The 27,782-nt window shown below is 41.0% G+C and overlaps 1 protein-coding gene across 6 annotated transcripts; it reads left to right on the top strand.

Annotated features, from left to right (window-relative positions):
• Nucleotides 1-1,299: 1,299 nt before the first annotated feature.
• On the top strand, nt 1,300-27,077 carry LOC139133127 (uncharacterized). 6 transcript variants are annotated; one of them, XM_070699550.1, is made up of 9 exons: nt 1,300-1,624; nt 3,545-3,804; nt 9,701-9,845; nt 18,874-19,068; nt 20,479-20,624; nt 21,722-21,809; nt 22,371-22,481; nt 23,229-26,853; nt 26,943-27,077. In XM_070699550.1, the coding sequence occupies exons 3-8, from the start codon at nt 9,794-9,796 to the stop codon at nt 24,065-24,067; spliced, it is 1,431 nt and encodes a 476-aa protein (XP_070555651.1). In that variant the 5' UTR covers nt 1,300-1,624; nt 3,545-3,804; nt 9,701-9,793; the 3' UTR covers nt 24,068-26,853; nt 26,943-27,077. The 6 variants fall into 6 exon arrangements, with proteins under 6 accessions (XP_070555651.1, XP_070555647.1, XP_070555649.1 ...); XM_070699546.1 differs by having other exon boundaries at nt 21,722-21,929; XM_070699548.1 differs by lacking the exon at nt 1,300-1,624 and adding an exon at nt 2,934-3,058 and having other exon boundaries at nt 21,722-21,929.
• Nucleotides 27,078-27,782: the final 705 nt, after the last annotated feature.

The raw sequence follows: 27,782 nt of genomic DNA, 5'->3' as shown, positions 1-27,782 counted from the left end.
AAGTCGTTTCCTCCGGTCTATTAATCCGCCGTTTAAGTCTCAGTCTGGCCAGCCCCCCAATTTTCAAATTGGCACGTGTCGAATGTCATCATCATTTGTAGGTTATACTTGTCCAGAAAAAAGAGCCTGTGGTCGAGTTGGCAAACTTGTACAAATCGACCACATGTCAATGAAAACAGTAAAGCATGTTGAAGGCTGAATGTGCCCCCCCCCCCCCCCGGACAGATCTTTTTTCCTGACTCAAAATCTTATGATTTCCTACAGTCTACGGCTTTTATGGACCCAATAACTGAAATTACGTTTTCGTGTCCTTCTATAGTGGAAATCGGAAGAATGATTTTCAATGTAGAAAGTTTTCTAGGCAAGAAATTTTCGAAACTTAAAAAATTTCATTTTTGTTACCCGTAACACGACTTAGAAATAGAGGTTAAATACCTTGGGACCCTTTTTTACTTTCTTATAGCTTGCTCACTTTATTACATTGAAAACATTGTATTTAAGTCTCTCCATATATAAAATGCCGAATTACATTTATCAAAGGGTATAAAAGAGAGCAGGTCGGTTTAATAGAAGCATAAGTTTTCGTTGGCCCAAAGTTTGCGAGTGATATGACAGTTTTTTTCATTCAAATGTACTCTTCTCTTTTCTTTAATTCATCAATGCATAGAATTTGAATACTTGGTGATTATCGTTGTTGCAAGCCGCACGTTACAATCTATGAAAATTTTATGAAACTTTTTTTTCGGGTGAAAACAAGAAACATTCATGATTTTTCCGTCTAACTAATATTTACATTTGCGTTCGTTGTCTTCAGTTTGGTCTGCCCTTGCAACCAATCGTGGAAAATTGATTTGATGAAATGTGATTGGTCAGATTGAATACATAAAAGCTGCATCCGGGGCAATTAAACTAGCTTGGAAGTGGTAGAGTGATTTTTGTTGCATGTGCTACTTAAGAGAGGTGAATGTCCAAACTCTCAATGCACATAAACAAAACAGTCACTTTCATTTCCATGGTTCGTCGTATTGTGAGTCCAAATAAAACTTTTAAGATCACCCTACATATCGAAATCAAACTTTTCGGTTTTTTATTCCCACTTTTTGCCAGGTAAACGAGCAGCTCTTATTGGTAGGCGGGGTTTGGATCAAAATTTTAATTGTTTTGTCCTAGGTGCGCAGAAAGATTAGGGCTTGAATCACCCGTGGTAAAGGACCAACCCGGCACAATTTACAGTGTACTGTGACGAAAATAGCACCTTGTGACTGCATAATATCTCCACCGTATGGTTTGCTTACACTCACAGAGCAGCCAGCTATTTTCGTGGCCTCACCATATTGCCACTTGGCGCATTCAACAAGCCTGCCTCACTGTGTATAAAGACCTTCCACGCAGACATCGTAAAATACCTCTTCCACATTCGGGGGGCTGCACGTACCGGGCAGCGTATCTCCTCACCGAGAACAATCCTTGTTTTTCTAAACAAACATCTTGGGACTTCACACACACCGTTTTCTTCGAGTGTGGAACACTCCCGGCAAGAGCTGGTTCGAAAGTATATACACGGTGAAGAGTTGAAGGGGACTCTGAGAAGAAAACCGGTCCATCAGCCAGCACATTTTATCCGGTAAGTTTATAGCTTGTACCTCGCACTTTTCAAAACTACCTGTTTCTATGATTACACTTATGAAGTAGATTTGCCGTCTCGGCAATATGCAGGCATAGATTGTAACGTAACTTGTTTTTCTTACTGTCTGTTTGAACGCGGCAATCGTGTCAATTTTTTCTCCCGGTAAAACTGGGCACCTTCACTTTTTTCACTTTGGTTGGCTAACAAGAGACCAGATAGAGATACCCAAAGTGTGCGTATCTAGGACCACCGCCAGCAGTCGACATCACTCGGATTCCTTGCTTCAGCCGGGTAAAGTCACCATTATCTGTCTCAAAATCATCACTTGCATGAGCGGTGCTTAATCCATCATAAGAAAACGCTAATCGTCCCACTGTCACCATCCCCAAGTATCCCGGCGGCGCACAATACCGGTTAGCATGTAGAGGCAAAAAAAAATCAAAAGTCGTTTCTCTAAATTGCAAGTTTCTCTGTGTTTTTTTTTTTCCGTCCGGGTCGCCATTTCGTTGTCCGTGGTCTTCCGCCGCCAGTTTGAGAAACACCAAACTCTCATTTGTGACTTGTGATACAGGTGTTGTTTAAAGTACGAGTCAATCGCAGTTAACGGTGAACTACTCCTCGAAAGATACAGTAAGTCTACGGTTTCTCGCACTCTGTCTTTCATTTTCAAAGATCACTGTCGCTATTTCGTTTCACATGGTTTTGTTCACATAATTATAGAATCTATCGCCAAATTTCTTTGGACTTTTCAAAACCATAATTTGTTAGCTTCAAGGCTTAATCTAGGCGAGGCTTAAAACTCAAGAACGAAAGAACCGATTGATGTTTCGCAAGCATTGCCACTTAACCTACTGACTGTAAACGAAAATTAAAAAAAAACTGACGAAACCACTGACTAATGAATTTTTTATCGTTCGAAGCAACACAATAATTCTGTCAATGTCAATATAAAGGACGCCGCTTGCTCGTCCCCTATACCACCTAGCGTGTCGTCGCTGTTAATATAAACCCATACAGAAAGCCCGTATCACAAATATCCCAAATGCTGAGCCCTTTAGATGACTTGATATTATGAATGTAAGTTCTATTGTGTCGGCAAAGATATGATTTAAACAGATGACAAGCGTTCGTCACTCTCGCAGTCGTCGCCGTCATCTCCCTCTCGCGGCGCGTGCGGGCTCGGCGCGAGAGGTGTTAATCAGCCTTTTCTGGCGAAAATGTCGCTATTGTTGTCCATTGTCAATGTCTGCCAATGGCGATCTTTAAAAATCAAAGGGGCACACAACACACATATAAGTAGGGTCCCATATAATCTTGTGCACTTGGCGTAAGGGGAGGGACACACGAAAGCAAGACTACTGACCAATATCTTTGGAAAGAACGGACCACTCTTTCAAACTGTCGCGGGTTGCGGCTATTTTGAATTACCAGGTATCGCTTCCCTTTCTCTCGCTCTCACATCTCTTCTCTTCAAACAAGCCCCCTTTTTATGAGAATATTGTTGTCACGCCAATTCATTCCCGTCACCCGACTAGTAATCCGATGGAAATCGGCAGGCATGCCCGTATCCTTGCACTCCTCCACAACATCGCACTTAATGGCGCTGTTTGATTACTATTTTGGCTGGCCGCGACGAGGTCCAATACGATTGCAAGAAAATGAGATCTATTTAAATGTCATTTGGTCGTCTAAAAATCGCAGTATACGCAAAGAATGACGGGCTTTGTCAGATCTGTGAGTTAGAAGCCCGAATCAGGTTGGAAGGGCACAGTGAATGTTGGTACCCCCACGGCTCATTTCCAACGTTTCGCTAACACTGAGATCTCATTGCGCCGACGATCTCATAGCCCCAGCAGCGTTCAGTCCAGGATATATTTTGAAAGCCTCGCATTTTTTGTCTTTTCTCCCTCTCGAAAGATTTTCCGTTCGTCTTGAAGGGGAAAGCCGCTGTACAATGGAATCTTATCCAATGATAACTTCGATGTCGGGTGCGATGAACAGCGAGAGTTCGATGGGCTCCACCGTATCGACTTCGGCGATGATATCCGGGCCGCTTCTGATGGATGTTGTTACGGAGAGGGCATCCGTTGCCCAAGAGAGCGAGGATGATATCTCGATGAAACTACGTAAACACCACAAGGAGGATTTAAAAGCGCAAGAAGCATAAAATTGACAAGGTAAGACGAAATTTGCTCTCATCTACTCCATTTTTCAACTTCTTTATTCACAGCCGATTGTATCTATACCAGTTTTATTGCTGTTTTTTTCATTTACCATCGAAATATTACACGACCCTCCATAGATGTGCCTCTATCGTAACAGAAGCCGATTTTTCATTTTCTATTTTTGAGATAGAGGCTATCTTTATCAACGGCCAAAATAAAACACGGCGATTTATATTTTTGTAAAGTGCTCCATCATAAATTCAGCCAGAACTCTCAACATAAAATTCCAAAACAGAAACACCAGACAAAGCATCGTATTTTCTCGTTGTGTATTTAGATGTTGTTGTCCCGGCATAAAATAGATACCGCTCTACCATTTCTTTTGGCTGTACATGTACCTGTATGGAAGGCTACAGAGTTGTAAAGTGTACACAGAACGGTAAGAAGCCAGGTTTTTTGGTAAGAGTCCTGGCACCACTTGGATGGCAATAGCCAAACAAATCGATGCCCGTCACTGCGATATTAAATGAGTCCAAATAAAGATGCCTTCATCGTTTGTATGCTTCACGAGGCAGGCAATATTTAAGGAAATTTATCCTGGCGTGTCGACTTTCGTGAAAAGAAAAGCGATTCCACCATCGCGGTGCAACAAGTGCGTAACAGTTGGACCGTTATAATGTTAGAGTTTACGAGGTCGCTTTGATTTGATCACGACGCTGGTATCACACCTGCAAAACAGGCGCTTTCCCCGCCTAAACTTTTTAGTCGGAGATCATTCTGCCGACACGGTGGAAAGCAGCTGCCGACAGTAACATCTCACGCCGTCGGAGATAGCATGATTCCATAGGTCACGATTCCATGGCGTTTAAATACCAACGCGCTAGTTTATTCGACTCGTACACGCCACTTGGGTCCGTCTGTGCCGGCGCAGCAATAAACAACAGCGCTGCCAGTCTTCTTTGTATGTTCACCTAGCATCATATCTAGTCACTGGAATAAATGCGAAAGGATACGTAAACACTTCATCACGAAAGAAATCATGATCATTAATTGAGCTGTTTCTTTTTCTTCGATCAAGACACTGTGAACGCTTCACCGCTTTGCAATGTCAATTTAATGTATCCGAAGAGACTAGGACAAGGATAAAATGAAAATCAAAAATTGAAAAAATGAAGTTTAGACCTCGATCCAAAGAGACTTTGGCCTGTCCTCTTCATCGATTGGTCGTATTTTGTCATTTTTAAAGGCAGGGTGTTCAAAAATTTAATTTATTCGTTTATCCTCGTTAGTTGTTTGTTTGAGTTTCAACAGAAAAGCAATACTGGCAATATGTATGTCACACTTCTAGATCACAGCAAAACTCAAGTATCAATCAAATACTGGTGATTTTTATCAGCTTTAGTGTGACAGTGGATAGTTGTTATGGGTAACATTCTAAATGGAAATCAAACTCTTGCAAATTTCATACACAAACTTGATTCTCATCAACAAAATTTGAATTCAGATTGTCCTTCCACGTCTGCTGTTTTCTATCGTGCCTATTCCCCGCCTTTATGTTCGTTCGTCCACCTGTCTGTCTGTCTGTCTGTCTGTCTGTCTGTCCGGCAGTCAACTTTCATATCCAGCCGTCTATCTTTTTCGACATTTTCTTCGGGCCCGTGTGTTGAAAAAAACGGCGTTGTCCATTTTCTTGTATTCAATCTCAGCCCGCTTTCTTTTCTAGTACACATACCTTATATTTGTGTCACATGAACTTATTCGCTGAACTTATCCACAATTCGCTGTGGATATCTTTTCTGTTATCTCCGTTACAATGATCCTACCCATGGGATAGGGAACGGCGTCAACTCCTGCACCGTCAATCCACCCCTCCCGCTCCCCACCATATAGATGTCTGTTTTTTCATTGAGAATGTTTGGACCGCCAATCAAGGAAATACAGATGAACTATTTGAGTTAACGTTTGTGACCAGGTCCCGGTCGATATGCATAGTGTTGGAGAGACACACCATAGCAGGTGCTTTATTGTTTGTCGGAGTGAAAGCGGTTGCAAATTTTATTTCTAAAGGCTATGCCGTTGACTCCAAATCACGCAAGCGTCGGAGTGTAGATTTGGCTTCTATCTTCCATAAAGAGAGCCGCACCCAAGCAGAAAGGACAAGCTGCTCTAGCACAAATAAATGATTGAAATGCTCCTGTCCTGTCGTTTGTTGTCTAAATGTCACGGCCCGATTACGAGACAGGTGTACATACTGTGAAATGCCGCGTGTCAGAAATCAAAATGTCACACACCAATAGAGAGTTTGACATTTCTATCGTTCTATCATCACGCCGATGCATCTATGATCAGTACAATACACGGCATATCAAGCTTGTATGGCCAGGACATGTAACAATATTGAAAGGGACCGGAAATAGTTAAGAACCTCAATAGAAATCAAATACTCTAACATTTCCTGGAGTAGGCGATCTTGGAAGTTTTGAGTAGTGTTTGCCGAGGGATCCAGACCATACCAATTCGCTGATGACACAAACTTTGAAATTGTGCAGTAGATATTGATTCGTTCGTGATTGATCCTAAAATTACCTTTCTATGCGCATAGCGCAGAACAAACTATACACATATACCAACGGCTTTGAAGAAAAGCCCAGGAATTAATATTGTAAGCAATCTTTCCGCTGTATATTCAATTAATTTGCCTATCCTGGCCAACGTTTTTTTGATTTTTGGTTTTTGACTAAACACATAATACTCGAATTTCTGATTGTGGCGAGCTTATTCAAAGAAGGGGACTATGCTATATTTTGTTGAAAAATTAGTATTTTTTATTCACAGAAAGAGGTTATTTTTTTCAATTTTATATTTGACGTTCTAATATTGAGACTAGGTATAGCGTATGTAAATATGCTTACTGCCAATTTGATGAAGTCAAACAGATGTTTAAGCTGAGCTTTCGCCACGCATTCTCTCCACTCACAACGTTTTTTTTCTCTCTCTCGGCGTGCGTACTGTCTCTGGCCCCGATAGCCAAATACATAGAGAACAATAAAAACCGCAAGACCTCCGAATATTGATAAAATTATTTCGGACAGGTTATACATTTGAGGCAAAAGCGACAAAAATATAATCTTCCAGATAGAGTATGTTGGACTAGTGTGAGGTGAGGCGGGCGTCGACAGTGATGAGCCCAACATGGCGTCAGTAACACGCAGACTCGGTGAGTCGGTTCGAAATTGTAGGAAAGGGAAGGATTTTATGAGCGCCTTTCGATCACGCGATGTTGTCTAAATTTAGTTGATGTTCATTTCTAAAGTTTGCGAGACTAGTTGCACATTTAATCTGAATGCGGGCTTCTATGGAATAAAGTATCAGTTGATGTGTTGATATATTCTAAATAAAAAAATTATGTATTCAAGTTACGCGAATTGGTTAGGAGCTTGGAAACCTACTAGGAAGTTTCGTGACGCTCCGCGCAAAGGTGTTAATTTTACACCGAGCAGTACGGGGAGAATTAAGATAATCGGCTGGGCGATATGGGATTCAAAGATAAGCATTTTGTTCCGTAATGTACTGTTTAAAATTCAATAAAACTCAGAGAGAGGTACAAACGACAGGCGCCCGTATGAGATATTATGATACTGGTGGTGTTGTTTCATGTCATCTAGATGAAATGATATCAACGCAATAGAATCAGAGTTGACACAGTGATATGTCCAAAGTTCACCATAAAAATAAAGATAACAAACAGCCAAACAGCCAAATGTATAATAATATATATATATATATATATATATATTATATATATATATATATATATATATATATATATATATATATATATATATATATATATATATATATATATATGTATAATGATACTGGAGATTATGAAATCTAAAATATATTTTACAATCGAAAAATTAAACATCGCGCAATGATATTTTTGAATTTCTAATGAGTGACTCATTTTACATCCATCATCGTCACAGAATTGGAATGTTTCCAGCAATCAAAGACAAACAATCGTAGGATTATTGTGTATATACTTTCTTCAGTTGGTGAAAGGCCACGGACTCAGATGACGACAGCAGCGCCGTTAATCATCGGGGAATATAGTGCTGAACGACGTTTCTGTCAAATCACTTACTCACAACAACATGATCAACTCAAATCTTTGGATTACTTTTGCTTTTTATTCTGGTTTGTCTTCAATTAATTGCCAACTGCCAAAGAAACTGTAGATCTCTGTTGTTGTTGTTGTTGTTTTGTTTCAAACGGTACCTCGCACAATGTCTTTTCATCGGAGAGAGAGATTGGAGATTGTTGTACATCGTATACGCCGCGAGTTCATACACTGATTACGGCCGATAAAAGGTGAACTCTTCGGCGTTTAGATTTCGTTGATTTGGGGAAAGACGCGTGCGAGTTTCGTGATTAAACCCGGATGTTGACACAACTTTCATTCGACCTATCGAGCTCGACAAAATATTACATTTCGACGATTTTACGAAAATGATAAAAAAGTCTATGGTAATGATTTTAGTACAGAAATCGTCAGGAGGAACTCTATCCCATAATAATAACCGTATTCAGAATTTTGCCGCATGTGCGCAGAAGTTAATAGAAAATGACTTCAGGTAGCCAGGCGCTCAACATTTTACACTAGGAAAGTTTCACCTGGTGCAAGTATTCCAGAGACAAGTCAAGAACTTCGTACACCAAGTCAATGTGGGGCTCTTGAAAGTGGCCTTGCAACACATTTGCGCATGCGCAGCAGGCAAGCATATGGTTGAATGAGAGGTGTCGAGAAATGGCGGACAATTATCTCTGTGTCTTTTCAAAAACTTGCGCTTATTGCGTGCCGAACAAAAGAGTTGCTCGGATAGCTATTTTCTAACCATTATTGTGTCAACAAAACCTTTTCTTTCGCGAGATTTATGTCCGTAAACTGTGTTCTCCAAATTGGCCATTCATATTTGGATGTTTTAATCGCCCCTACGCACGTGGCCGCCATAAAGGAGTTCCCGATAAAGGCATTGTCCGCTGATGTATTGCCGCCTGCAAAGATGCTGTTACAATGACTAGATCAATTCACCAAAACCATCTAAATTACTATGAAAGAGAAAACACTTGAGCGATATAAATATTAATTAAGCTGTTTTCTTGCGGTGATTAAGTCATTTTTACACCGTATGTTTGAAGGGAGATTCCAGGTACAGAACGGGAGCCGTTAAGCATTTGCTCTATTGATTACAGAGCGATTCGACAATAGTTCAGACGACTGGACAATGATGTCTATTTGTACGGCAAACCATCTTTGATTCGTCCTAATTCGTCTTGATAATATTGATCGTTGGCATATAAAATTGCTCCGCGAGTCCTGAAGGGCGGGTATAAACCGGCCAACTCCGCTGCGACGTGTCATTACTTTTTGGCCTGGCGAGATAGAGAGCGGATCACGCAAGACTCATTGTCTTCACCTTAGTCTGCCAGAGTTCTCCTTGAAAGATGACAAAATCGCGTTTCCTGCGTATAGTATCGGTAGGTTGTCAGCCGAGCTAGTATTAAGGCAGGCGATCCTTTTTCTCTTTCTTAAATCGCCAAACGATTTCAATCGCACCAAGATGACATTGAACCTGTTATTGCGACATGTGTAATGTGGTATAATTTCATAATTTTATTGTATGTTCATATTAGTTTATTTAATGAAAGGTTCGATTATGAAAACTTTAAGTGGTAAGTTTTATTCTCACATATTTGCGGTCAACTAAATCAACAAAGTCAATCGAGATGCATAACTAAAATTATCCCTCGCTTTTTCCTTTTCGACAGCAAAAATTGAAAACTTGTTTTTCCACTGTAAAAAATGACAAACTAAGATATAATAAGTTCTCCCCTTCTGTTCCAGTTTGATGACTTCGAAGAGTGGGTAGATGGTGACGTCACACTTCGATACTCACCCAAGGACCAAGACGCCAGAAAACACCTCAGCGGCTGGGCCATGAGAAACACCAACAACCATAACAAGAAAGTTTTGAAAAAATCGTGCCTCGGTAAGTTCAGCTTCGTTGCTTCTCTCTCAAAAGTAAAAAAAAATTAGTTTTTAGAGAATCATATAAGTGAACGAGAGTAAGAGATGCCGACATGATGGATCTCAGGCGATTTTCGTGTGTTTGAGACCCAACATATTTGCCGCTCACAACAGGTGCTGTGTACGGGGGACAATTCGTGACTAATGTACACACTCGATGGGACATGTACATACAATGGAGTTCTACTTGCAAATCTGAAAGCTGCACTGCAAATCGTTTGTGCCGTTGCCTGAGCACACAGTCACTCCCCTGTTTCTCGTCTACCGCCATAATTTCATCTCAAATCTTCGCTTTTGTTTGTCTCGACGAGAAGGCTGGTATGCCATTGAAAATTATAGCGCTGTTTGTTCCAAACAAGAGTTGCCGGTTGATATCATTTCACGCGAAATCTTCAGTGCAGCTAGGCTTACATGAAACTTTCAAAGAGCCGAACCTTATACGCTTCTTAAATTATAATAAATTCTAAAGAAAATAAAAATAGAATTTACTGTAGTCATTCGTGTGAACTCATATTTCGAGGAATTGGCTAGAATTTATGATCCAACAGGAATACTTCTGAAAATTGATAATATTCGTAATGCACAAATTTCCTACCGTCATATTTTTGATTGTTTTATTTGCTGTGACAATACAGAAACATTTGGTCACTCGCAAACCGAGTGCATATGCCGTCCCATTGTAAATGCTACTTTTATGAACAACAGCATATTTGCATGTATGAATATTCATCAGGCGCCATTAAGAATGTTACAGGTAGCAAAGTTTCCAAAATAGCAATATAGCATGGGACGTTGAAGAAATGTGAGGGTTTTACATTTGAATATGGAATCGATCAAAATAATAACCAATTCATCCTTAATGCTTGTTTTATTTTTAACTCTTTAATATTTGCGTTTGTGTAAACAACAGAGCCAAAAACAGAAGGTTTGGTAAGATGGCATGGCAACTTATGAGTGTTGCCGAAAGAACATGCCAACTCTTGCCTTTTGATAACTCTAGTGGCGGTCGAACGCAATGCTATTAATTGAATTCTTTATTCAAACTTTAACTAAACCAGTCGCCTGAAATGCGACACTGCTCTCTCGACTCCAGATGTGATCACCTTTATAATGTTACAGGGACACATAGTTGCAGCGTGATCAAAGTTGACTTCACATATCATGCCGATGTATCGTAAGAAATAAAGTCTTATAAAACCACGTCACTGAAATGTGTTTGCCAATAGCGTAAACGTTAAAGCATCGTCTCCATCGTGTAGAACTAGTTGCACCATGACTAAACATCTGTCGTTGAAGTGACCAGTCCCGTACTACCCCATTGAACGTGTTATCAACAATCCGGTAATATAACGGTAACGGGCTTAGAGAAGATTCGGATTTACTTTGTCTGAGCGCAGCCAACCGTGTTTGGCTTTGTATCGAAGGAATGCACACAGTCACATAGTCAATTGCAGAGTCGACATTAATTAAAGCTCTACTGAAAGTCTGCAAAAATGTCCTATGAATCATAAACCATAGATGGTCGAATTTCACGACTGTTTTCCTGAAAGCTGTCTGAAATGTTTTCATTTCGCTGTCAAGTCAAATAGTGTTTTATTTAGTTGTTCACGCCTGCCAGTAATTACATGTCATTGAAGTTCCAAAATGCTTGTAGTCAGGCAAGTGTGTGCAATCTGGAAAAATTCGTCTGTCTTTAAGGTGACTGATAATTCATAGATTACTTACACACACGATAGTGCAGAATGTTTTAGTTTGATATTTGTACTGTTCGTTGCTGTTTTATACCATTCTGGGTACTATGATTTTGTGAATTTACAGCTATCTATGACGATGGTAAAAGTTTAGATGTCCGTCGCCTTTTCTGAGTCCTTCTTTCTAACTTCCAATGTGCGATCCACAGTATCACCTACTACTAAATCGTGCATGAACTGGTTCTGGCGCAGCGTTTCTTTTAAATAAGATATCGTGGAACATTTAAACGCCTACCAAACGTTTTAAAAGATTTCAGACACAAACACTGGAAAGGTTTTGCGAGGGGAAAAAAACGCCAAAGAATGGAAGTAAAGAAAACACGATAATGGCACACCAGTTCTGACAAGGGGTCACGTTTTGTATTCATCCATACTTTCATATCGGCATATTGTTCCAAAGGGACTGTCTGATCACAGATGAAGCTTGCATACAAATGAGGTCCCGACGCCATTTTGCTTTCATAAGATGTGATTTCGTTTCGACCGACAAATAAAATGAAGCGCTCTCGGGGCTGATAGACTAACATTTGTAAATAGAATTTTCAGGGTAAGATTATTTTTTATTTCATTTTCAAACGGCTTGAGTGTATCGATGGGAAAATTCACGAATATCTGAGCAGCCGACCTTTGATCCGAACGTGACAAACACGATAATTAATCATATGCAAATTGCATCAGTAGAACTACTCCAATAAAATGTATTTTAAAAACAGTGTGCGCAATATTATTTGGCATGTCAGCTTACCTAGTGATTGAAAAAAATTAGCGTAAACAAGCCGCTTACGCGCATACAAACAAGACATCACATACGAATTTAAATCATCTGTCTGAAAACAAACTCAAAACATATTTAGAAACTCAACTGTCAACAACTTGCCAAAAGGTCCGCTATGTCAACTTGATACAGCGCACTTTACATTACAAGGGGTGGAGGAGAATAATTATTTTCTGTACTCGGCGGGAATGAACTGGAAAGGGAGAACAAAACTGACCCGCGTATTTTTTCGGTCGGAACAAGTGATGATGACGATGGGTCTAGGATGCTGAAGGGCGGGTATGCCCGCATCTTCATGCCGCGACGTACGTATGCCCTTTCACCGTTAACGGCAACAGGCAACGCAAAAACACTAATAATGGCAACGTTTCAGGCGTGAAAATTTGCCATATTGACCGCCAAGTTAAAACTGAGAAAATATTATAAGCTGCGTAACAATTTTGAAACAATATTCATTTTCTGTGCCTGTTTCACCGTTCGAATGTCGAGTATTCATCTATGGGAATATTGAACTTGAATTTTGATTAAGCAGAACTTTGGTACTTGGGACGTGACTTCGAACCCAAATCCGTTCAAAGTCAGCTAAACAAAATTCAAATCTATGCATGAAATCAACACGTTTTACAAAGCAAAAACCCCTCAGTGCAGGCTGGAATTTCACGGTGATGAAAGGACAAACGTTCGGCGTTTTAGTTTGTTTTGCAATGTTATGTGCAGAACCATGTCACACAAATTGGTTTCGTGTAGGAAAAGTTTTGATTTGGAGTTGGGCCATTATCTGTGTGCGAGCAAAGCTGCTTTAAAGGTAATCAAAACGTACAGGCAAAGAGACAGAAATGTTTGGATTTAAATTGGGCATATTTGATAGCCCGTATCTTCACTGTTTATATATCTGAGTTACCAAGGACGCTCAGTCACACAAAGAAGAGCTACTGTCTCTTTGCCTATTATGTGGTCACTATCATCGATCAGTGATAGCGGCGTATATAAGTAAACTGTTTCAATGTTCGACAAGTTCTTTTAAAGCAAGAATTCTGTGAGTTTTCGAGACACGGTGGGAAACTACCAAACTTTTCGAATAAAAAGTGAAGACTGTCGCCACCAAGGCGCATATCCTTCAAAGCTAAATCATATTCAAAAATGTCCTGCCGACCACCTTGCGTGCCAGAGAAACGACCCTCCTGTTGTTTCACGGAGAAATGCTTATCAGAGAGTATTACAATGAAACAAGCTATACATACAAGGTTCAAAAAATAGTCAGAAAATTCCCTGATGCATTTCCCCTTCGGATAATTTTTATCTGACTCGATATTAAGTATGTGTTGTTTTTTCACCGACGACGCATAATGGTATGCTTGTGGGCCATATGTTTAGACCAAGTTTTGGAAAGATGTGTTAATATTTGTTCTGATATTATCTAAAGCCTATAAAGCGACTAAAATTGCTCTCACAACCAAATACTTTCAAAGAGGGCCGTTGCAAACTTTAAAATATGACAGTACTGAGGAGGAATGTCGTCAACGTTGGAGAGAAAATCATGTGTATTTGTAGATAAAAAACATTATGGACCCTTTTCTCGTTGCGTATCGAAGAGACCATCTCAATGAGATGCAGTGTGAAAATTATATGCGCACTGTATGAAATGACTCCTTTGGTCATCTCAAGTGTGAATCGGGTGCATATGTCTATCCTTCTGCACAAATTATTTACCGCTATTGTGTTTAGGAGCAAGGGTCATGCCGTATAGTTTTCATCAAAGTCAAATCCCTACCATGGCACGTCCGATTTGTTTCCAAATTGGCCTATGACAAATCACGATTTGAATTCACCCCCCCCCCCCAAAAGGAGGGAAAACTCACATTAATAGTTTAAAATTATCGTGTCTTCGAATTACATTATCTCATCCAACTCTGTTTTATACATTTTACAGACTAATGTCTCACAAAGGTCTTTTGAACCAGCTGCACGTGAAAACTGGATTTTAGGATCCGCCATTTTCAATCTACAATGTTCGGGTACTGAAACACTTCAAGTTTCGTTCGTTTCTGCAGACACGGTGGCTGAAGCAGTCTTCTCGTTTTCACGAGTATCGTACAAAGTGACGGACGGACAATATTTCCTGTTGGTCCCTGAAGTGTGCAATTTTTCGCTAGTGTGTTCCCAAAACTTTAATTTATTACCTTGGTCCATATTTGACCTTTCACCCGTTGAAAAGTTTCGTGCCTCGAAGATGACTTTTTTGATCAAAAAACTAGATTGAAGGGACACAAGATTCAAAATTGTGGAATGTAATTAATTTTACGGTCTGTAATATAAATAAAAATATAAATTAATCCAGCATCGGTTAAAATTTGAAAGCAGACGATAAATGCCCGCCATGGGACATTCTTGTAAACTAAAGCACTCGTACTAATGTTGCGGACAATGTGCACTCGTGTGGCGATTTGTGGTAAACTTTAGCTATTAAAACTGGCTTCGGTATAAATAAGCTGAGTAGATACGTTATCAAAGTGACTGGCTGTGTTTCTAGAAGCTAAAGGATGGTTCAAAATATGCTTGCCAATTTTAGTGTTATCCTATCAAAGAAGCGGGTATGTGGAGCGACTCGAGCAGTGAATGTATACAGTATGGTCGGCCGTATATATGGGATCGCCCATGCATGGTCGGGTGTGTGCCAGGGTACCCCCTAACAATAGAGATCGAGGTTATAAAGATGGCGAGCGGCCATTGATCAAATGTCGAAATGACAGCACGGACAAAGGCCTGGCACGTGTGATGAGTTGTCCATACAACACACATCGTTTGAATAACACTTCCACCACAATGACACACGTACTGTTCACTTTCTGGAACCACATTGCATTGTAGCTATTTTCTGCGGCGCAAACCCGCCGTATCAATGACGGTAGAAACCGAATAGGCCTGTGTACAGCTTCTCAAACTGAAGTGGGGCCACTTCACGACCTCGAGTGCTAGCCACTCTGCCATAGTTTTCGTTGGCCTACTTCCCGTCAGTAGTCTTCTGAGTTGAGACTGCCCCAAGACGACAAATTTTGACACGCCTGCGGCCAGAGACACCACCATAGTCGTACACCCAGTATACCGTATTGTACAATACCGAACACACCTTTCATGGTCGCCAATGATTAGTGCAACACGTCTCATAAACGAATCTCGATTCGAAGTTTTTACTGAGTGTTTACATGTTTAAATTCAAATGTCTACATCTAACACTTCTTTTCTCAAAACTTAGGACAAAAATATGTATAGCTGCGATGGCCTGTCCTCTCCTCCTCTGATAGTCGAGTGTGGTCATCTGCCACATCACGGCATTTATCTCTCAAGGAAATTGCGATGCCTTTAGAGCCGACAGTCTTAACGAGGGTTGGTAGCTCTTAGGACACGACATTTAGAGTCGCCTCTTTTTAGAGTACAATAAATATCGAATGTGGCGCGTTAAACGCGTGCTGTGTTCGCCCTTTTATGTAAATCCACAGCACCATGCATGAGCATCTGTTGCGGTCCAAACACACGCACAGAGGCTCGTCCAAGGCTGCAAAAAGCGTTGCTGGCAAAACCAGCGATGTAACATTTTAATTACCACCCGGGAGGACCCTCGAACTCTCGGGCCAACAGTTTTCCTGCCTTATATCGAAGTTACTGTTCAGTAATAACAGATTACGGAAGTATGAAATAGTGTTCCAATAGTGTACTGTGATATTACGAGACAATGTGATTCAATTTGTAGGGCGAAAATTGAGTAGTCATTTCCTACTTATTTGGAAATCGTTTTCAAATGACGTATGCACCGTGTATTACCACCGTTTACAGGGTCGATAGGGACAACTTTCGGCCGATACGGTTCTGCGATGCGTACATTGTTCGATGGCCCCTAAGTGACCGACATTTTGTATATAAAAAAGTGTTCAACTATGATGTCGAAGGCCAAGTTTAAAGCGCTGATGATTTCCCTGATGTTAAAGCCCGGTTTCATACATTTAAAAATTTTGCCGACTTAACTGGTTTATTCAGCCAGAGGTCAAACGAAACTGCTAATTCTTTGGCAACTGTACTGTTCATTTAAGGTTTGCCCACAAGTTGGTTCATAGGTTACAGATAATTAAGGTTACAGCGACGGCGTTCCCAGCTTTAGCAACAATTATCGGTTTTGCTGGTAGATTGTTGGATGGCAAAGATCGTCTCCACGCTCGGTTATTTCACGCTTTTAAATTTTAACATTCATCATGTTAGTTGATTCAAATATTACTCTTTATTTTCCCGCCCTTTTTTTGGCTGGTTCAACTTAAAAGTACACTGTCCGTTTAAAAATTACACGTTTTCAACAAGTTTCGAACAACCATGTATGAACGTTTTAATCAGAATTTATAAACTTGGTATTTTCAACAATATTTTGGCCATTCTGATTGGTCTTGGGTTTTGATTGATTTGGGTACGCGAAATGCAGTCGGTGTTTGTGTTGTCAAAAATAATTACAAATCACAAGGGCTGGTGATGTATATGCAAGAAAACAAATACGATAATTATAGTGAGTAACAAATGAATAAGATAGAAAGAAGGAAGAAAGAAAGATTTCCTTTGGGTTAATCTTTTGTAAAACGACACACGAATCGTGACATATTTCAGTGTGAAAATTAAAAAGAACAGATTTTCAGTACCCAGTCACCCCGCTGTAGTGGGTTCGATTGGGCATAATTTTCTTTCAGAGCACGTAGCTACCTATTTATGTTATAATTGATGCTTTAACCTGAAGCTTTGAAGTTTGCCTGAGGGGCCAACGGATTAGCCATTTACCCAGATGTTGAAGCGAATTTCAAGACGATACTGAAAATTCTACTGTAATCTATTTTCATTGTTTCCAGTAGTCAGGGCCAAGCATCTTTCCTAACGAAGAACTGAACAAATTATGCCTTCCCGGCGGTTTCTGTATCCCACATTTTCACTCGGGGTCGATTTCCCGATTTTGCTTTCACCTTGTGGTCGGGAATCTGTTTTCAGGAGGAAAAAAATTAACAAAACTGAAACTGCGTACCCGGCCCCTTTAGCAACCAGCATAAAATACGATACGCTGAATAAATCTTCCATTCTTTTAAGCCCTGTAGGGAAAAGCGTTTTGTGTGGCTTGCTGTGATAATATGGACAAGCGTGGTGCTGTTTTGTCAGCTTTGGTACATATTACTCCCAAAATGTGGTCTCACAAGTCGAAACTTGAACTACTGACATTTCGTCTGAACGTTTCAGAGCCGCAAGAGAGTTGATCATACTGGTAGCGGAGAGACCGTTCGGTAATTTGAGATCCCCACGCTTACTATTGTAAAACAAACAATATTATCTGCAGCCTGATGCCATACAGATATTACGAGATGGAAATATTAGCATTGCGGGTTATTCATTTATTGCTGACATTCCCATACCCAAGATTATACATGCGCCGAGGAATTAAATAGTGAATTAACCGAATAGTCGAGCGACACAATTTGTTTGTTTTTTGATTTTTTTTTTTTAAAAGCCCCATCCAGGAAACTTGGCGCTCTACAGTTTAGATGACAAGTGCAATGTGGGACAAAATCATAGTCAGACGAAATATTAAGAAAAAGGCAGGTAAACTGGCAGACGGGACAGACAGACAGACAGACAGACAGACACAGAACAGAAGGACTCGTGGACGGACAACCCTGAAAGACTGCCTTGCGAACACATTTTGGCTCGCATTCATGTAGCACTATGATAAAAAGATAGAATTGTACGAGAGAGAGGGAGGAAGCCAGACGGAGGGGGAAGAGATTATCATGTACTAAATGCCTGAACTTGAGACCAGCCCGACATACTGTCGAGCGAAGAATTATCTTCAAACACATTTTCCAGTCATGTTGCGTGACAACTTTTTTCGCTCGCCTACTTTATCACCTCGCTGATATTCCGTATCCGATGGCAACCAATCCTTTATGGCCCAAAAATCTGCATCGGTGGTTAATTCGTTTTCAGTTCGGCGGAAATTGATGGAAATCGTACGATGCTGAACCAGCGAACGATGCCGTTGTCAGGCTACGAGGTCGTTAAAAGGGCCGTAGGAATACAGTAAAGATCCGCTAAATGTGCGCAGTGGAGCATGAAATGCAGTGTTAGCCCAATAAGTGAACCCCGATTCTCTGACAGATACAGAGTGCCTGCATGGGGAGCGGGCTGTTGCACGAGTGGTTTAAAGGGAAAATGGTCAGTTTATCCGGGGAACAACCTGACGCCTTTGCTTGTCTTTTATCATCGAACGATTCGTAGGAAGACGTTATGTCGTTCATCGCTTCTGAAACGAACACGGTTATAATTTGAGAGGGGTGGGAGCGGATCGATTGTTCGAGTTTGACGTGTTCTAAATGCATATTTCCACGATTTTCTTTTATTTTATAAAATCAGTTAGTTAACGAATGAGGTCGTCTGGTCATTCTCAGGTGTGTTTGTGTGCAGTAAGCGTTGCGTCAGCACCGATGGGGATCGTGTCAGCGTAAGGCCTGCTACCTCGGACAGAGCCAGAAAGAAGCAAGGGGAGAAGAAGTGTCCCAACCCGGACTGTGATGGCCATCTTATGCACATTCAGTGCGCTGGCAAAAGCGGCTATCCCGTCACACATTTTTGGAGACCGATGGGTAAGTATTCGAGTATTTCTTTGATTTCGATATATGAGATATTTTGTGGTCAAGAGAGCCTAGAGAGAGAGAGAGAGAGAGAGAGAGAGAGAGAGAGAGAGAGAGAGAGAGAGAGAGAGAGAGAGAGAGAGGTCATTTCAGGCAACAGGTCACTAGCCATAGACAATAACTAAAAGACAGTCCACCGCAAAGTTTCACGTGAATCTTTTGGCAAACTCACAGGTCTGGAAGGCTATCAGTACGATGTGTTTCCCACATCTGAGGTATTGAATTCGAAATAAGTGTGATATCGGATTTGTAAATAGCAAATCTGGTACACTGTATTGCATTAATAATGAGAAACCAACTATTCTTGTCTGTGTATGTGACGCCTATATAATTTTTGTCATTCTCAACATTAAAGAAGCCAGACATAGAGGCACATAGACAGGGAGACATAGGCAGAGAAGGACAGAGAGTCAGTGAGAGACAGAGACAGAGATAGACGGACAGACAAAGAGAGACAATGAAATAGACAGAGAGATAGAGGCAAACAGCAAGAGACAGAGAGACATAGATATAACTCGCACAAGTGAAGAAGCGCAAAATTCCGTTTTGTAAAGATCAGAGCAGAATGTCAAATGTCAAATTTTGTATTTGCACGGCAGCAGACCAACATGCCATGTTTCCGGGCAACAAATGAGTGTACAGTTGCTATTAATAAAAACATTAGTTCACGGTTGACCATATTTTTATTGACAAAATTCATCATATTATCTGGTGATTCAAAAGTGAAGTATTTGCACTCTTCCGGCGCGCACTTAGGTGACTGAACGGGAGACAAGTGATGAGGTGCTACATTGGGTTTGCCCGGGGACATTTTTTTACCCCGTACGTTTTTAACCTGTTTGTTGAGATTTGCCCTGTGCGCGGGTCGGCAAACATGGTCACATGGTGGCCGTGACTCGATACTTAGTGGTCGGCGCCGTATCACACTCACTGCAGCGAAATGTATTCCGACTTCACCGCGAGGTGTAAGCCACCGACCATCTGTGCATCGGTGAGCATCAAAACATTCCTAAAAGCAACGAACTCGATGGGTTGTTTGATCAGATCACTCCATTTACTTCTGTGGGGGAACAACTAACATATCCAAACCTTCTGACTTAACGCCTAAAATAAATGTAGACTACTGTGTCTCTCTGCTTTGACCCCTTTATCTCTTACAATTCACTATATTTTGCCAAAACGAAAGAATCATTTGTAAAACGTCGACTCATAAACCTATTTTATGTATTAGACACCATTTATATGTTTTAACATCAACACACACACGTAAACACGTTTGAATGCACATCTCTAGAGAGTCACTATCAACCAAAGTACTTCAATTTATTTTCATCCATTTTACTGATATTTTATTTTTTCCAGAATCCATAATAATTTTCCAGTCCAAGGGCTATCATGACCATCCCAGACCTGACGTCGTCAAGACGACCTCAACGGCAAAGATGGCACTATTGGAATACCACAGAACACATCGCCACGAGCGGCCGAAGGAAATATGCAAAAAGATTGTAAGTGTGTTTATGTATTTCTGTCTTCTATCTGCTATTACTTCTGACAATGTACAAAAGACGCCAAAACAGCGCCCTCCTCACTGGATTGAGATGAAAGTGATGTTTTTGAAATGTATCTGTGTTCAAAGTGGATAAGAGCAGATTTAAATATAGGGGCTTTGCACGTTAGCAAGTGACAAATCGCATACCAAAGTATAATGCCATATGGATTGAAATTGAACAACTTCAACTTTTGCTGAGACTTCCTTTTCGAAATCAAGAACACAAATCAGATACTACATTTGGTACCAGACAAACAGAATACCCAATATTTACCGACACTTGAAATTCAAAATGGCCGCCCCCCCCCCCCCCCCCCTGTGTTATCTTTATTGGGAAAATGCAATTTTCGATTTTTTACAAAAAAGGTGTTAGAAACGATTTAATCCACGGGCTTCAAAATGAACCCCACATAAGGTAGATCAGAAAAGTGTTGTAAAAGTTAGAGAGTCCGAATATCTGTCCCTGTGGTGTAATCTACCTTAACCCATCTTTATAATACACTGAGGGGCCCTCTCCTCATAGTAGTGAGGGTTTTGGGGGGCATATAAAGAGAAACATTCTGCTATGATAATGTCGAATAATGATCGCGAATGCAATGCGAGACTCCCTCTTCTCAAATCTTGTTTGTGATTTTTTTTTAAATCATAAATCGGACCAAAATGGAGATGGTGTTGTATAGTTGTTATTAAATATAAATGCATATCCACGGATAAGTTCATTTCAACAAAACTGAAGTATATCCGTGTACATTTATGGCATAAAGTATCCTTCGAAAAGAACCTTATTTTACGGTACGTGCTAAAGCGTTAGTCCCGTAAGAGAATTTCCGATGGACGCAAAATATTACCGATTTGCTGCGCATTGCGCACTGCGCATATGCAGGTTTAGGATGATCGGTCGACTATCAAGTTGGTGTTATTTGATGGCCCCAAAAATGCACATTGTGTATGTATTTGTTTCGATATCATAAATTAATTCATTTTAATCACCCAGGAAACATTTTTGAGTACTTCCAAGAGAGACTCATTGTGTTATTTCCTCTATCATTACAGGGCGTGCACTTACACAAGTCCTTCAACCGAGTGGATCGTGTTGCCAGGCAGCTCCGCGAAGCGCAGAACATGCTGGGCGGCAGCGATGGTAAGCTTGGCGCACTCAAGGGATTCGATAAAGATACGAAATACGACCAATTGCGAATGCAACTGAGAAACCGATTGAAATCGGACGATAGCGACTGTTTGAACACCGAGTTTAATGCTTGTAAGTGTTGAAAAGTGAAATAGAATGATACAAAATTCAAAAAAGTTCAGGTTCATGTCCTTCAGTTCAAGTCTCTAGATGAATTAAACCCATTATTTAACTGCGCTTGCCCATGCTTCATATTATCTGTTAACTAATGTTGTTGCATAGACCCTCCAGGGGCTACGGTTGTGGTCAAGACACGGTGATCGTTTGTAGTTTTATGGATTGGTGTTGATTTAAACTATAGCCCTTAAGCATTTGCCCCTATAGCATTTCAATACTTGTTTGCAAAACTAGATATGAATTTCGTCAACGACAGGTTGTTGATGAGCGTTTCCTGTGCTTTGGTAAAATGTCTAGTCATGACATTTGTCGTCGTTGTATGTGACCTTTGCTGAATTATGCACACTAAAGTTCAAAACTCAACTAAACTCAATCGCCTCTTTGTTTTCTTTGCAGCTGGAAATCGACCAGGCTCGTTCGCGTACGGTCCAAATGGTCAGCAGGCGTTCCACTCCAATCCAAGCCTGGAACAGTGGTACCAGTCTTCAAATGACATGTACGGCTACGGTAGGTCATCAATCTTCCACCTCATGACACCTGACGTCACAGCAACCATGCACAAAGGCGCACAAACTCACCAATTCCGAGTGGTGGAGGGACCGTGACTTTATTGATATCATCGGCCATTTAGAGTTAACCACAAAGCATTAAAAAGATGCAGACAAACAACACAAACAAACAAAAACACCTAAAAAAACAAAACAAAACAAGTTTCCAGAGACATCTCATATGTCCAAAATCGTATATTCGTTCAGTGTTCAGTATGCATGCCTACATACAGTCTGAAATTATATTAACTGACAGCCGGAGGAAAATTACTCCAGATGAATTTCATGAAGAAAGTCATCTGACGTTGCTGTTCTTGTCTCTCTGCGCAAAATGACTGCAATAAACCAGGTTCACCTCTACCTATATCGAATTAATTCCGATCAAAGTGACAATGAGTAGGCATGTCCACACATCACTCGCCTTTCAAGTCCCATCAATATGATGAAGGGTGGTGTCACAAAATTTTTTAATTCGTTCGCCAAAAATTGACGACACATTCAGAATTGATCTTTTCATCAACATTTCAATGTGGCCATCCGGGAGGACAGGGGAATGCGAAAAATAAAGATGGCTGGTTTTTACAGATGTGTGGTCAAGCACCAAAGTTCGATATCTTCACTACTCAACATGCAGGATGAAACCCCCAAAATAACAGCAAATTCTCTGCATTTCGTTAACTGTGGTTGTATGTTTTACATTCTGCAGGCATGAACAGCCAGTATGCCACGGACGCCTACTACAACTCTGGCGGCACGACAACCTACAGTGGCTACTATGCCAACAGTGTCGACGACATCGACTTCGGCCGATCGAGCACGTACTTTCAGAAGGACGCGATCGCAAATCGCGGCAGTGACTGCAACGGCAAGAAGGGAACGATCCCGCTTCTTCAGAACATGCTCAAACGACGTCAGATGATCAAGGAGATGAAGGATAAGACCAACCAACTAGCTGACGGACAAATGCCCGACTTTTTTGACACTGACAAAGCGGGCCTGCACGAGAAAGGGAGAGAATACTTCGAGCACGGCATCGGCGATTCGGCGTTCGGAAGCGATCAAAGTCACGGGCAAGTGAGCCCCATGAAAAGGAAAGCGCCCCCACTGTTGTTCCAATCCAGTGACGGTCATAAGCGTGCCAGAACTTTGTCGGAATCGGACGCTGGCAACGGCGCAGTCCCCAGTATTGATGCAGGACGATCAACTGGTGGTGAAAACCTCAGCCCGGACCATGATAATCGCGCCAGTGATAAACACTATACTTCCGACTCCGCGACAGCCGCTGCTCAAAAACTGAACGACTCTTCGTCCGGTGATCTGCCGTCTCTTCTCGACTTCTTCGATGTACAAGGATCTGCTTCCAAGGAACACGAAACGGCGCCAACATTGAAGTCTTCAAACTCTGCCTTCTCCCCGACAATACCATCATCGTCCCACAGAGAAACCACCGGAGGGGATGCCTCCAACAGCACAACTCCGCCACCCCGAGTTATTCCAGCAGCGTCAACCACTCATCTTTGTCGGAGGGTTCGTCCAACCACGTGACAGCGCCTTCCGCCATACCGGCCAGCAGTGGTAGCGGTAACAAAGATCATGGCCCGTCCTCGCCGGCAGCAGGTCACGAGCAAGTCTTCAGCGAGCTTACGAACGTCAGTCACAGCTATTCACGCGGGACGCCTGAAGCTTCCCAGCAGGGACCTACCCTGAGCCAACTTACATCTGGTAACCATGGTTACGGCCAGGATGAAGACAACGGCACCTACATCGATCTGCTGGTCTCGATGTATCTTGGCAACAACACCAACATGAACGATAAACCCCTGTCTACGCTCAAGCACGAGTTTCACGTATACACAGACACTTTCAACAAATCCCGTGCCCAGTTTATGCAACAAGACATGAATCAATACGGATACGACCATTACAAGTCGAGCAACCAGTACGACTTCGCAACATGGTACGAATCCGACCACTGGCGAAATCACCACGCGAGACTCGCCAGCCAAAACTACCACGGCCACGCTGACCACAACCCCCTCAGCCCCATGCCGTTCTCCAGCCACTACGATTATCCCAGCGTGCAGTACTCGGACTGGTACGGTCACGGCGCCGCAGATCCGATGGGGGAGTCGAGTCGTTTGCTGATGTCACAGGCACTGAACTACACCCACGGAAATTCAGGCATTCTTTACAATAGATCGCTGTACTAAACCGATTCAAAATATGAGAGTTATGGCATAGCCCGATAACAATACGACACTGACCGTGGTGCCTACACACCTTATGAAATAGTTGAAGGCTCGACTCTTGTGGTCTGTCCATTTCCCACATTTTCGCTTCCTACTTTACCATCGAACATGACCGTAGTCGGTATATGTGAGAAAGGGGCCACATATGAAACATGTTGCGGATAGTTTTTAAGTTCCAGTGAACATGATTTGATAGGGCACCCGGTCAGCTCAAATGTCATGACGTTTTTCCGTGTACGAACTATTCAAGAATGAAGTTGTCCATCGACCCGGTCATTGTACACTTTGTTCTCATCCGTTGCTTTTATGCATTATGAAACTTGATCAACTTTTTCATATGTATTGCGTTTTTATTGAAAAAAAATACAGATACTTAACGTATCTACCTAGACCTGTGATCTGTAATTATCCAGAATGGATCATATACAGGTTGAGAAATTAAGACTTTATTGATTAATTTGCCTGTTTTTATATTAAGTACTTTACCTACTTTTTATTCCGTTCAAGTCACGAGTTCAATTCTCTGCTGTTCACAGACCGTGATGGTAATGTATTACCAAATTTTGGAAACAATATGGCCGCCCTCTACGTGCAATATGAATTACTTTCGTTTTGACTTCTAATCTCGATGTCAAATCACTATATTTATTGTCAGAGATATGTATATTAACAAATAGAGTTTTATATAGTAACATGCAAAAACTAAAAACCGGAAGTGCAATTATTTAAACAATAGGATTCTAGGGAGGTATACTTTTGTAAATATAATTTTTGAGGGCATTTTTTGCTACCGTTTTACAAATGAGATATATTTATTGAATGTAAGGGTATGCTGGAAACAATAACAATATATGATAATTTATAGTGAGAAAAACATTTATTGAGTTGCTGTAGGTATAATAGTTTTATGTAAGATTTCAGAGAATGATAGACATTTTGTTTGAGAGAATTGGATTATGTCTAAGCAGGGGTGGGGTTAGGGAATTTCGTACACGCAAATGACGACAACTAAGCGATTGCGTCCTTTGGGCAAGAGCTAGACGCGTTCTCGCCGGGAGGCGTGGATCGTGGATTTTGAGAGTGTAGCGAGCACTGTATATTACGAAATTACAGCTGTATTTATGGACTCTTGAGGAGTGAAACAGTTAACTGCTTGCGTAAACTTTTCATGATCAAACAGTCTTCCAAATCTGCCTGCTTTGTTTCTGCGTTACTGAGTATTCTCAAACCATGCTGTAATTTCAAAGTAAACCCAACCTTGATCTTTGTCACATTCCATAATTGCCGATTTAATTTCCTTAAAACGAAGAAGAGAAACCAAAGGACGATCATTTCGGAGGCCGTTCACCATTTTGTCCATTCTTGTCATCACCAAGCACCAAGGATCTCCAGTCTACACAAAACTTATTAGATGCAGTCAAATATCAGACGGAGAGACCTTCTTGCCCTAAATTTGGCATCGTGTTTCACAATTAACATAAAATGGGATAAACTTGGAAATTTAAACTGTCACATGAATATCAATAAGCATGATTTGCGATTATTCAGGGGTGAAGACTCCAAAGCAGGCTTTATTTAACATGTTTATGTCACTAGTGAAGAATGACTCCATATGATGATTTGTGTGAGGTGTATGATTGCACGATACCAATATTTAGCGTAGCCAGTAGCCAAGCCAATGTGGCGGGAACACGAAACCAATGTTCGATATTTGGTGCGAATAGTTCCGAAAGTCGATTCAAGTATTCAAACACACATGCGCTTTCCGTATCCTTTCGAATCGGTGTCTGTAAGCCACGTACATTAGCAATAAAGTTAAAGGTTTTAAGTTAATTTGTAAAAGTACTCGGCTCCGCCAATGTTCCAGATCACAGTATTCGCCTGGGAACCGCCGCAAGACCATTCGTGGAGAAAATTCCAGTTCGGAATGCTTGTGCAATATTGTCTGTATAGTGCAATATATTATTTTCCCTCCATTTTTATATGTTACTGTTAACTATTATTTATTTAATCATTATTTATGAAATCTTGATAACTCCATGGCTTACAAAAACCTCTTTTCATGGATATGGAGATAGCCTAGTATAACCCTTTCACCACCATGGTTTGTCCCAAATCAATTGTTTTCTATGGTAAAGTTGGACCTGTATACAGGGAACTGGGGGTGAAAGGGTTAATATAAACCGCTTCCAGTGTTATATCATTTCCATGGGCCCATTTCAAACTTAAGGTCCGTTCTTTCACCATGTACAGTAATTTTTAAAAGTATCTTATTGAATACACTTAGTTAATAAACTTTAAATTTTAATAAGAATGTGCAGAGTCTGGTGGTATTCGTATTATCAATTCCCAATAATATCCAATAACATTTATCGTTCTTCGCGGAGCTAATTGAGTATTTTACTGTAAGTCTATGACAATTATAAAACGTCAGATATGATTGGCTGGCGACTAAGGTGACGATCAACGAACATCCACTGTATGGACTGTTTGAGACGTATTTACGGGAGGAAAGAAATGACAGCGACGATCTCTTTAGTACGTTGTTGAAGGGCACAAAATTTAAATACCCTTTCTAAGTCGAAAGGATGTGGATGCGACATAAACTGCAAAAATCGCAAATACATGACACAGTGAAATTAGTCTTCTCGGAATTGCCCGACATGACCCAATGCAAAAGTTGATATGGCGAGAACGAAAAATCCTGGAGAAAGTCCATTCTTCAGGGAAAGAGTCCCCAATATGTATTTAACCGAAGTCGTTACTTCTTTCATGCATTTTCATAGAGTGAGCTCCTTCCTACATCTAAATCTGAAAGCATAAAATCTTACCAGAAATGAGCATATTGCACACACCGTGTCGCGCCAATCATTTGTGTTTCAACATAGGGAGAAGAATAATAACATTTCGCTGCTTATGAAGCACACATGATGAAAATAATATAAAAAACTTCAGCTGTTCCCTTTGGTGGAAAGTTAATACATATTGGAATAGAGGAATAGACATTGACC

This window comes from Ptychodera flava, chromosome 5, assembly GCF_041260155.1.
Source record: "Ptychodera flava strain L36383 chromosome 5, AS_Pfla_20210202, whole genome shotgun sequence".
Taxonomy (NCBI): domain Eukaryota; kingdom Metazoa; phylum Hemichordata; class Enteropneusta; family Ptychoderidae; genus Ptychodera; species Ptychodera flava.
This window is presented reverse-complemented; position numbering and strand designations above follow the sequence as displayed.

What these genes read in the sequence shown, in the direction of transcription:
- LOC139133127 (XM_070699544.1), top strand. Translation starts at nt 9,301, where the DNA reads ATGACAAAATCGCGTTTCCTGCGTATAGTATCG. An exon ending in TTTGAAAAAATCGTGCCTCG is followed by an intron (nt 9,846 to 18,873) that starts GTAAGTTCAGCT and finishes GGTCATTCTCAG; the next exon opens with GTGTGTTTGTGTGCAGTAAG. An exon ending in ACATTTTTGGAGACCGATGG is followed by an intron (nt 19,069 to 20,478) that starts GTAAGTATTCGA and finishes TATTTTTTCCAG; the next exon opens with AATCCATAATAATTTTCCAG.